At 41.2% G+C, this 13,100-nt stretch overlaps 1 protein-coding gene across 1 annotated transcript in view; it reads right to left on the minus strand.

Annotated features, from left to right (window-relative positions):
- Positions 1-12,884, minus strand: part of rin2b (Ras and Rab interactor 2b) — a 56,998-nt gene extending 44,114 nt beyond the window's left edge. The window contains exons 1-4 of the mRNA XM_063200221.1: positions 12,313-12,884; positions 5,968-6,083; positions 3,867-4,050; positions 70-181 (exon numbers count right to left, since the gene is read on the minus strand). Coding sequence (XP_063056291.1) covers positions 70-181; positions 3,867-4,050; positions 5,968-6,083; positions 12,313-12,597 — 697 coding nt within the window. The 5' untranslated portion in view covers positions 12,598-12,884. The remainder of the gene's footprint in view (positions 1-69; positions 182-3,866; positions 4,051-5,967; positions 6,084-12,312) is intronic.
- Positions 12,885-13,100: the final 216 nt, after the last annotated feature.

Raw genomic sequence — 13,100 nt, forward strand, 5'->3', positions numbered from 1 at the left:
ACACACACACACACACACACACACACACACACACACACACACACACACACACACACACACAGTACGTACTGTACTGATTCTCCTTGACTGGGTAGTGTGAAATGGGTTGTCCGCTGGCGTCGTCTAGTCGCACTGACAGCACCTTCCTCTGCAGCTTACTGGAGCGACGCACAAGGAACGTCTGACACACACACACACACACACACACACACACACACACACACACACACACACACACACACACACACACACACACACACACACACACACACACACACACACACACACACACACACACACACAGAGAGAGTATGTCAATCACAGTCAGACACATGTACACACATCAGTAAGAGGTCTCTCTCTCACACACACACACACACACACACACACACACACACACACACACACACACACACACACACACACACACACACACACACACACACACACACACACACACACACACCTACAGAGATGATCTGCAAGTGTATACACGTCGAATAGACAGTCACAGACCACCCCCCCCCACACACACACAAGCATGCACGCACTACTCACCTACTCATCTATATCCACATCCACACACACACACACACACACACACACACACACACACACACACACACACACACACACACACACACACACACACACACACACACACACACACACACACACACACACACACACACACACACACCAGTGGCGGCTGGTAGTCTGTCAAACAGGGGAGGCTGTTCAATTACAATATGTCCAGAACGCAAAAAAAAAGGGGGGGGGGGTGTCAATTTTGACACACATCTTACATTGGTCCTGAGCCACATATGGACTTACACACTAAAGGACTCTTGTTGAAACAAAATTGTTAATCATGAATCATTATCCCCCTTGTAGCCTATTCATAGGGAAATGTTTTTATTATTAGTATTATATTTTTCATTAGGCCTACCTCCGCCACATAATGATGTGATTGAGTTTGCCTTCGTTGTCTTTGTTCATTACTGGGTGCACGGCTTAACTTACCACTAGAAATCTTTAATTATTTACCAGACATTGCCAACACAGTAGGAAACAAGGACTCGCCACTCACGGGACTTGGCAGTTAACCAGTTGATCAGACACCACGAAAGCTCAAAAGAAACGGTTGTTCTTCCCTACCTTTTCCCCAAGTCAATTTTAGGCAGTGCTCTGCTCTGCTCCTTGATATTCATTTTCTCCTCATAAGGACGACTGGAATTCGCCAGAAATTAATCCACAATGCTTGGCATTTTGCATAGCTCTCTAGCTTTCTTGCAAGCTAGCCCTAATGAAAAGTAGGCAACCTCAACTTTTGAATTGGGAGATTAAAAAGGATAAGGACGTGCCACTATTAAGACTTTATTCGCAACACTAGGTTTACAAGAATATGTACACAAAACTGGAGTACACCACAATGAATAGCTTCCCCACTGGTTACCACGACGAAACTTCTCAGTCAAATTAATAACATATCCGCATTTCGAAATGAAATCAACTACTGTAGCCTACTGACACGGGGTTCACCCAATCACAAGTCGGAGCTCCAGTCTCCGGTCCCTCCCCCCTCCTCTCTCTTCTCCATTCACTCCCAGTGAGGCTCAGTCTCAAAATTAAAAAAATTTCACGGCAATAGCCAATTACCGTTTAGCATTTTGCCATTGAAAAAGAGTACAGTCCCGCATGCCATTGAAGCCCATTGAGACTCGACTCGCTTGCGTTGTCATGAGCGGAAAAAAAAACTCGAGCGAGCCTCTGGATCTTATTACAATTTGGTTTAATCTCTAAGTTGAGCACATGCATCTATGGAGCTGGGTCTGAAATAGCAATGTTATTAAGTCGTGTAAAGCATTTGTTTACATACTATTCTCCGTGATTTTGTACAGGAGGCGGCGCCTCCCTTGTACTCAAAGAGGAATCGCCTCTGACACACACACACACACACACACACACACACACACACACACACACACACACACACACACACACACACACACACACACACACACACACACACACACACACACATACACACACACACACACACACACACACAAAATCATGCCACTTCTAAGGTTTTGGAGGCCCTAAGTAAAAGTGGTCAGGAGACCCCCCCTCATAATAATAATAATTATATAATAACAAATTAATATATGTAATGTGATTTTTCATTACATTTTTTTTTTAGCAATCTCAATTTAAGAGGCCCCAATTTTGGGGGCAAAGTGGTTGGTGCCCCAAGCATTGGTTGGTGCCCTAAGCACTCTGCGTACTCTGCTTATGTCTAGCGGTGGCACTGATAAAACAAGGCTCTGGACTGGACTTACCAGGTTTCAAAGCACTGTTGGTGTGCATTGAGGCTTCAAGTCACATGTTCTGTGTGCTGCATACTGTGCTGACCATACATGGCAAATTTCCACTCAACAGAGAACCTTTAGATCTTTAGAGTCTAGTCCCTCAAATCCTCTCCATACAGGGTATGGGACAGCGATCTAGTGTAGACTACATTGTACAGTGTTCATTCAACACGTAGCCTCTTATTGCAGATGGGGTCGCCGGCGGGCCTATTCACTATTTGCTGAAAATACTCAGCTACATCATAACAACATTGCTATGACATTACTGAGAGCCTTAAGTATAAGATTAAGACACAGCCATTACAAATGTGGTGACAGTAAGGTTTTAACAGCTCTGCGCTAAGAGGTTAAAGGTGCACTACAAAAGTGCAATTTTCCCAGTCATAATGAATAGTTAGAATTTGAAGGTGGTGGTAAGTATTCATGAAAAAAGGTAGGCCTAACATTTGTGAATGGCCAGCATGAATCTTGGAAATAAACTATTACTAAAAACATTACACAGTGCACTTTCAAGCTGACCTCATGACCTTGAGGTGACCTTGTAGTGTCACCTGTCAATGAGGGCCCAGTGTGTCCAGCCTGAGCATCACATAACTTGCCTGGTTATCGCCACACCTAATCACAAGTGAGATAAGGTCTGTAGACCTGTAAATCCTGAAGAGGGTGTGTGGTTTTACCTTTGAGGAGTGTAGAGTACATTTTACAGTGTTATTTCAACACTTGGAGAGTGAAATGTAAGAGTCTTCGTATTCATCATATTCTCCAAGAGTTAAAGGGACACTGTGTGAGATTTTTAGTTGTTTATTTCCAGAATTCATGCTGCCCATTCACCAATGTTACCTTTTTCATGAATACTTACCACCAGCATCAAATTCTAAGTATTCATTATGACTGGAAAAAATGCATTTTTCATACATGAAAAGGGGGATCTTCTCCATGGTCCGCCATTTTGAATTTCCAAAAATAGCCATTTTTAGCTGCAAAAAAGACTGTACTTGGACCATACTAGAAAATATTTCTTTATTACTTAGTAAACTTCCATGTAAAGATCAAATTTGGTAATAGGCAGCCCAGTTTCAATGAGCAGCATAGTTGCAGTACCTTTTTTGACCATTTCCTGCACAGTGTCCATTTAAATCAACGCTATATGGTTGTGAATAACATGCAGCGGTACTCAAAGAAAGAGCTGGGAAGTGTTTGAACTGAGAAGTACTGTATTTGAACTGTAGTTTGTTACTTTTCATATTTGTTTCAACGAATTCTAATATAATGTTATTGATGTGTATACACTGTATGCTTTTCAATTCAACGGTAGCTTTATTGGCATGACTCGGTGAAACGGTGTTGCCAAAGCTGACATAGAACAACGACAATAAATAGAAATGATAAAATGTCTCCTTTTGGAGTGATACAAGTAATTCATCTATACATACAAAATGGAGGAAGAGAGAGAAAAACATCCAAAAAAGGAGATATTTTCTCCATCCCTCTTACCCCTGGAGGCTGCTGCAGCAGGATGCGGGTGATGTCCTGGTCTCCTAGCGACAGCAGCATCCAGATGGGGTGTGTGGTACTGAGGCGGTCCAGGACACTGAAGTGACAGTGGCCCAGAGGATTGTAATCATAGTTGCCGTCACCCACGTACACACCACTCATCTCGCTCACCAGGCCATCCAACCTGCAGGGACAGGGAGAGAGAGAGAGAGAGAGAGAGAGAGAGAGAGAGAGAGAGAGAGAGAGAGAGAGAGAGAGAGAGAGAGAGAGAGAGAGAGAGAGAGAGAGAGAGAGAGAGAGAGAGAGAAAGAGAAAGAGTCAGAGAAAGAGACAGAGACAGAGACAGAGACAGAGACAGAGAAACATAAAGATAGTCAAACATCATGAAGCAAGACGCAAGACGCAAGAGAAAGAGTAGTTTGTGTTTGTCTATATCCGTCATTTTTTTCAATAAACACCACCCTCTGCTGGAAACATGGTGTAACACAAATGGATACACTCTGCTTACAATCCATCGGCCAGTAACAACGACAACGACAACACCACCAACACCAAGAACAACAACGACGACAACAACAACAACAACAACAAAAACATGACAAACCAAAATAAATAAATAAATAAAAACCTATCGATTTGCACCTGAGGTGGCAAAATTGACCAATGATTTTTGAAACTCTTCATGAAGGGAGATGTTATTTGGCATGGTAACTCTTTCTGGTGTATACCACTCAAGGGTAATTGATGTTATCACTGACGTAAATGTTCACCCTGTAACAACAGTCCTATCCCCTATTCTATAGCATTCTGTTCTATTCAATATTATTCTATTCTGTCCTATTCTACTCTATTCTGTGAATGTATGATACGTGTATTTTGGTCCCTTAGTAGTATGTTTTTTCTCCACCAGTGGTGTGCTGCAATGACTCATCCTGCAGCTACAGTCCTATCCTCTATTCTATTCTATTCTATTCTATTCTGTTCTGTGAATGTATAATAGCCTATGTGTATTTTGGTCCCTTACCCTTGTAGTAGTATGCTTTCCTCCTCCAGTGCTGGGCTTTGCTATTCTATTCAATTCAATTCTATTCTACTCTACTCTATTCTATTCTATTCTATTGATGTATAAAAAGTGTATGTTGGCCCCTTACCCCTGCAACAGTATGTGTTCCTCCTCCAGTGCTGGGCTTCGCTATTCTATTCTATTCTATTCTATTCTATTCTATTCTATTCTATTCTATTCTATTCTATTCTATTCTATTCTATTCAATTCTATTCTATTCTATTCTATTCTATTCTATTCCATTCCATTCCATTCTATTCTATTCTATTCTATTCTATACTGCCCTACAATATCAGAACGCAGTATCTTGAAAATGGTCGAAAATGGGTTTAGACCGGAAATTGGCTTTAAAATACCTTCTTTTTCTTGTGTTAAATTTTTTTGGTCCAACTTGGTATCGTTTCAGAAAAAAAACGATAAAAACTGATTATACTGCGCTTTTTGGTTTTAGGAGGTTACGTCGTACTAGCCAAGAACGCAGTATAATGCGCATTATACTGCACTTCTCCATTGACACCGTGGTTTTGGTGTAGACAGTAATACCACAACAGAACGCAGTATAATGATTTTTCAGCTAAAAAGTAATGAGAATGTTGGTTTATTGCTTTTTTTCTTGTGTGCATAAATTTCCACCATAAAAAAGTATTATATGGAAGTGTCATCACCACTTTACCTCCAACACAGTTGCGTGGCCAGAAAGGAAACTTCAAAGCCTTTTTTCTCAGTTTGCCATTTTGAAGTATACTGCGTTCTGAAATTGTAGGGCAGTATACTATACTATACTATACTATACTATACTATTCTATTCTATTCTATTCTATTCATGTATAAAAAGTGCATTTGGCCCCTTACCCCTGCAACAGTATGCTTTCCTCCTCCAGTGCTGGGCTTCGCTATTCTATTCTATTCTATTCTATTCTATTCTATTCTATTCTATTCTATTCTATTCTATTCTACTCTATGCTATTCTATTCTATTCTATTCTATATTACTCTATTCTGTTCTATGAATGTATAATAGGTGTAGTTGGCCCCTTACCACTGCAGCAGTATGTGTTCCTCCTCCAGTGCTGGGCTGGAGTGGTCCTGGGGAGGCCGTAACTGCCCCAACTCCTGCTCCAGCTCTCCCAGCTCACACGCAAACGACTGCACCAGCTACATGTAGAGTAGAGTAGAGTAGAGTAGAGTAGAGTAGAGTAGAGTGGCGTAGAGTAGAAAAGAGTAGAGTAGATTAGAGTAGAGTAGAACAGAGTAGAGTAGAGTAGAGTAGAGTAGAGTAGAGTAGAGTAGAGTAGAGTGGCGTAGAGTAGAAAAGAGTAGAGTAGAGTAGAGTAGAAAAGAGTAGAGTAGAGTAGAGTAGAGTAGAGTAGAGTAGAGTAGAGTAGAGTAGAGTAGAGTAGAGTAGAGTAGAGTAGAGAAACGATATTGAGAGCTTCTTTATCAAGAAAAAAGTCAGAGTCAGCTACAGCCAGTACCAGCACCAGTGCAGATGCCCACACAAGCCAGCAGCCTAGGGATAGTGTTGATGAGCAGTCCACTACCCCAATAGGCCTACAAGATGGTAGGTTGTGCATGGAAAGTTTGAATTAGTTACATGTAGCCCTTTCATGCACACCGTTCAACCAGTGGAACACTGTTATTGTCATCAAAAAGGTTCTGTCATAGTGCCACACTACATAACGCAGGGTCTTTAGTAATACACTATGGTAACTCTGGTAACGACAAAGGTATAACGCCATGCATTAAAGGGTTTAACAGCTGACAAATGTTGAGACAGAAGATGATGAACTAAAGATTTGTATTATATGTATATGTGCATGGACCTGTCTGTCTGTCTGTCTGTCTGTCTGTCTGTCTGTCATTTTAAACTATCCTTGTATTACCACAGTTGACCAGCCACATTTGGAGGAGGAGGAGACGGACTGTGAATCTGTGTTGTCTGGATCTCCACCTACTGAGCATGGTATGTCAGGTTCAGATGTCATTCATGAAGTGGTGTCTACTCTCTCATACTTCAGTTATTTAAAAATGGCCAATTATGCATATTTATATGTGAATGCATAGCATTTAACCAGATTACACTGCACTTTCAATTAAAAGCCTGGCACATTAAAATAACTTAATGAGGATATGTGTGTGCATTTATCTTTAATTTCTGTGAATACGTACATAGAAAACAAAGACCTAAACATAGAACATTTCAATACTATATATATATATATATATATATATATATTATACTACTAAAAAATATTGTATTTGAAGTTCACTGGTGCTTTTCTTTAAAATGCAGGAAATAGCATAGAATAAATGCAACATTTTCTGTGTGGGAGGACCCCCGTATGTGTATATAATTCCATGATTCCATGGCCACCTCAGACTATATTTGTGTGTCATCTTGGCCACCCTAGTAAAAATGTCCTGGATACGCCCCTGAGTAGAGTAGAGTAGAGTAGAGTAGAGTAGAGTAGAGTAGAGTAGAGTAGAAAAGAGTAGAGTAGAGTAGAGTACAGTAGAGTGGAGTGGAGTAGAGTAGAGTAGAGTAGAGTAGAGTAGAGTAGAGTAGAGTAGAGTAGAGTAGATTGAAAAAGAGTAGAGTAGAGTAGATTAGAGCAGAATAGGGGACGCCATCATTGCCTCCAACGGAAAATTCAGATGTCCAGCAGTACATTGCACAAATCCACAGTATACACACATCTACATAGACATACATACATGCACTACTGTCAAGGTAGAAAAATAGAGAGATAGACACAGGAGCTCAAGGACCGGGAGTGAGGGAGGGCAATACTAAATTGGAAAAAGGGGATCAGGGACAGACAAGGGAAAGAAGGACAACGGACTAGAGTGAAAAGATCGGAGAGAAAGAGATTTGTACAGAGCAAACACAAGGTAGAGAAGGAGGGGGGGGGCGGGCAACGGGAAGCTATATTTAGAATACAGAATTTGAAACAAGCCACACATAACGGGAGAGTGAAAAGAACAAAAAAGAAGGGAAGGGATGACAAATTGAATACATCGGGGAGAAGAAGGGAAGGGGGAGAGGGAGAGTGGAGGGTAAGACAGGGCACAGCTGAGGAAATAAAACATTGAGTGGAACCTGTGCTCAAATAAAATCAGCAGCATACTGAAAAATCCAGTCGGTCAACGGTATAAATCCCATGTAACGTTTCAGGCCATGTTGCCCTTCCTGAGGCTTCTTCAGAGAGGGACAAAAAGTGGAACGCAGTGGGGTGGAAAGAGGGATGGAATAAACACAGAGGAAAGAGGAAGAGTGGACAGAGTGAAAATAGGGGAATTCAAAAGATAGAGAAGATAAGGGTTCCCTATGGGCTACACAAAAATGAGGAAGCCAAAAAAAACGTCACTTTGAGAACATCACGATGACCTGGATATATAGAGCTTTTAAAGTGGGCTCTCTACTGTTGAAGAGTGATACATAGAATACATTTACCTATCCATCCAGTCAGAATGGAGAGAGAGAGAGAGAGAGAGAGAGAGAGAGAGAGAGAGAGAGAGAGAGAGAGAGAGAGAGAGAGAGAGAGAGAGAGAGAGACTGAGACTGATAGACTCATGTGCTTTCAGGCAATGCTGTAAGTCTCAAACTATTCTTAACAACCAGAGATGAGCGAAGAGAGGTCTGAAGAAAGAGAGGATGAGACAGATCAGCGGTGTAGTCTACTTTTTTGAAGTGGGTATACTGTATATTCAAGCATTTTTTGAAGTGGGTATACTGTGTATATTTATGCTATTCTAAACAATGGATCAATCAATTTTAAGTGGGTATACCGAAGCCCCTAAAATTTAGAAGTGGGTATACTCCGTATACTTGCGTTCTACGTAGACTACACCACTGAGACAGATGTAGAACGAGTGCTAATGTGTCAACGAAAGAAAGAGTGCTCCGTGCATTTCCTAAATGGCCGAACACAAGATAAAGAGCATTTTGAAAACATTACCAATGACTCAACAGGAACTACACAGAATGTGACTGTTTGAAGGAAATATTGTGTGATATAGTGTTAACTGACTTAGGTTAAGGCATGATTTCAATTAGGATGGGTTATAGGGAAAGGTTTTGGGTGGAGGCATTGGGCTGTGGGACCATTGAGCCTGAAAAATATATATTTTTAAAAAAAGTCTCAGTGATGTGGGACCATTGGGCTGTGGGACCGTAGATAAGCTCCCGGCATGCTCTTATCAGTTTCTACTCTAGAACTACGTGCACTAACTATATTCTTCATTTAGTTCACGAGGGAGATTCATCAGGGCAGGGCAGCGGGACCAGACACGTAGGCTACATGAGGTCATGCTGACATGGGGAGTTCCCCTGCTGTTACAGCGTATGCAACGCACTCCTTGTATGTCAGTTATGCTTTTCAATTAATTTTTGACTCAAATGTATAGTCCCTGTGTGCATAGCAGTTTCCCCAGAATGTTTGGACTGATTCTGCTAAACAGCATAGTGATACACCTGCAGTATAGTAGCCTGGTTCTCACGCAGACCCTTGTGCATTTCTGCTCAACTTCTCTCTGCGTGAGAACCAGGTTAGCAGTATAGTATATTCACTCAGAAACATTGTGTTATTTTGGGCTTTGGTAAGGTACTGCCAGGAAGTCACCACATGAAACAAACAAGGAAGTAGAAAAGTGAAGAGCAGAAAAAAGCTGCTGCACCTACTGTACACTAGTGCTTTGACTTCGATCTTCGATATTCGAATATGGATAAATATTCGATAAATATATGGATAAATATTAGAATATATGGATAAATATTCGAATATATTCAAATATATTCGAAGATCGTTTTTAAGTTAGAAACAAACTTCGACTATCATTTTTGGGCAAAAGTCAAAGCCCTACTGTAGGCCTACACTACCCCGTTCTGCACAGGGGTCAGGCCCATCAAGAATTTGGAGCTTATCAGCTGTTTTTGAACAGGGTCTTTTTTTTCACCACCATGCTGTTGGGTCAGTTGTAAATCTACAAAAGGCTGCACTGACTGAGGATAGCCCAAAGAGGGCAGTGAGTGAACGTAAAAATAAACCCATTAGCAAACTCAATTGTGAGTCAATTGTGTCATGTCTCATCCTCTCTGACTAACACTGGGGTGCCACATATTTCACATAGAAATCGAAGGACAACTGTCTACCAGCTAGATAGTCCTACCTACAAAATTCCTTTCACAGTTTTTCTCGATTGCTTACACACATTTTTCGGAATCACACACAACGGGCAAAACTCCTCACTACCTCTGAAAAATGCACGTCTTGTCTCAAAACAATGTACTCTCTCTGTGCCCTTAGAAACAGTCATGGGGGTCTACATGTACGTATTTCTCTGTGTCAAGAACAAGATTGTAGATGAAGAAATGTGATGAGTTACACATAAACAGCTATGGTATTATATAGCACAGGAAGTCTGATAAATAAAGAAAAAAACTGAATTGATAGATTGATAGAACAGAAACAGAATTAAGAGGGGAAATATGACAAAAGGATAGAGGGAGAGATAGAGAAATGCATAAAAAATAAGGACATAGTGTAGCAATTTGAAAGAAATTAAGGCCCTTTCCAGCAGAGAACTAAACATTTACTGGCTAAGCTTTTCAAACAAGCCCATCCAGCTCTACACAACAACCCACATCTATCAAGAGAGGGGGAGAGAGAGAGAGAGAGAGAGAGAGAGAGAGAGAGAGAGAGAGAGAGAGAGAGAGAGAGAGAGAAAGAGAGAAAGAGAGATGGAAGAGAAGAGAAGAGAAGAGAAGAGAAGAGAAGAGAAGAGAAGAGAAGAGAAGAGAAGAGAAGAGAAGAGAAGAGAAGAGAAGAGAAGAGAAGAGAAGAGAAAAAGGGGAGGTCCAGGAAGGATGATAGGAAGAGCAATGAAAAAACATGAGAGACTATATTTTGGTCTTCACCTGCTTGCTGACCATTTGAACGGTTTTGCAACCCACATAGGAACAAATGATCTTACCCTTGACCACAGCTTCCTCAAAACGTACACATACACACACACACACACACACACGCACACGCACACGGACACGCACACGCACACGCACACACAGAGTTTAAAAAACACTCATGTTCTTATCAAGGAAATTATGTACACTACATAGTAAATTACCAGTGGTAATAATTCATTCTATATAATCAATATAATAAAGAATTAAAATTGAATCTGTTGACGTAACACGAACGTCTCGCTCAAAAAAAGCAGTTAATTTTAGTCTTTTCAGAGTAATTCGACTCAATTCTCAGATTTAATTTGATCCAATATTGTGTAAAAATGACATGAAAGTATACAGGTGAGGAATGTTGCCCCCAGAATGTTGGACTTCTCACTACACTGCTGTAAATATTGGATTTACATACGCACAGTAAGTTTACTCCATAAAAATATTGACACCCATTTTTTTTCCTGTGTAGACTTTATCCCTATCCAGACTGGGGGGGGGGGGGGGGGGTAAAAGTGCCCGCACCAACTTTGATGTTGTATAATTCCTTAACGACTTAAGCTATGACTACGAAACTTTGTGACTTTTCCTAACATTTAGTTGGCTACAGTTAGGTACCGAAAAATTAGGTTTATCATTTTTGCCGTTGCCATGGCAACGGTTTTCTGACAGGTATGTCTGACCAAAAATCACTTTACCATATCTATGACGCCATATTTTTTCAGATTTTTTTGTTATTTCCATTAGCATCAGCCAACTTTGTGAGCATTTAAGTGGTTTGAAGCATAAAATCATTAAAATTTAAGTGCATTACCTAAATTTGTTGGAAAATCCATTATGGCGATATTTTGGGCATAATAACATAATGATGTCATAATGACGTCATAATACCAGATAATTACACAAAAATTATGTCATTCATAGATGATCATATGTAGATCATCTCCCCCAAGTTTCGTAGTGATACTGTATTCCGTTCATGAGTTATGAGGGGGGGGGTCAAAAGAGCCCAGGCCCAGGAATGCCAAAAAAGCCCAGTCTGAATAGGGTTAACCTGGCACTGGAAACAGGTTAGAGATTTTCAGTTCAAGTGAAAACACATACGTAAACTGACTTTCTTCTCAGTTCCTTTTCACATTCCCATGAATGATGGCCCTTATAAAGCGAAATTAACTTCACCTGAACTGTGACCAATACTAAGAAAAGCGCACATACCGGTACTTAAATCTTGCTGGTGGCAATACCTTTTTGAGTCATGCCACCTCCATACTGAATCCCACTCTTACTTTCACAAGTTTTTACAAAAGACTATTTATTTTAACGTCTAACCCCTACAAGTTCTATGAGGAAGAACCTTTATGTGACAAATTGTCTTTGAGGAACTATTTTTACGTTGTAGATTATTTTTCCGGCTTGGACTGCGCTTACCTTGAAGTAGCTGCCTCTCCTGTCGAGACGACAGGGCATGCTCCAGGACCTCATGACCTCCCTCTGTGGCACCTTCTCTTCTCCTTGCTGGTCTTCTTCCTCCTGCTCCTCCTCCTCTTCTGTCCACTCCTCTGCCTTCACGTTGTCCCTGTCCCCCTCTTCCTTCTCCTCTTCGTCTTCCTCCTCTTGCACCTGCTCCCACGCCCACTCTTCCTCCTTCTGTGGAGAAGAACAACTGTCCTCGTCATCCAGTTCATCTTCGTCTGGGGCTCGGTCCCAAAACATGGCCAGTCCAACCTGAGCTGTAGCTATAGAGTCAGTTAGCTGATCAGGTAGCAGCCAGTCAAATAGTCAGTCACTAAAAGCCAGTTACAGTAGTTAACAGTAATAGTCAGTCTACACAGTTAAGTTAAATTAAGTAAGTAAAACAGGTAAACCGTCAACCAGTCAATCAATTTCCCAGCTAGCCAGTCAGTGAAAAGGTCATTTAGTCCATTGTCTGCTTGTAAGTCAGTCGGTTGACCAGCTAGCTCCAGCTTCAATGAGGTCTTCAGACGGTGCCCTGATCGTGCACAATTGTTGACTGACAGATGTGAAATGGTGTGGTTTGTGTCATGGTCTGCTCCTCTCTATTCTGGTCTATTCTGTCCTCAGATGTGTGACAGCATTAGCCTACCTATGCTCGGTGCTTCCTGTGTGAAAACGATGAGTGATTGTGTGTGTGTGTGTGTGTGTGTGTGTGTGTGTGTGTGTGTGTGTGTGTGTGTGTGTGTGTGTGTGTGTGTGTG

The sequence above is a fragment of the Engraulis encrasicolus genome, chromosome 1 (genome assembly GCF_034702125.1).
Source record: "Engraulis encrasicolus isolate BLACKSEA-1 chromosome 1, IST_EnEncr_1.0, whole genome shotgun sequence".
NCBI classification, from domain to species: domain Eukaryota; kingdom Metazoa; phylum Chordata; class Actinopteri; order Clupeiformes; family Engraulidae; genus Engraulis; species Engraulis encrasicolus.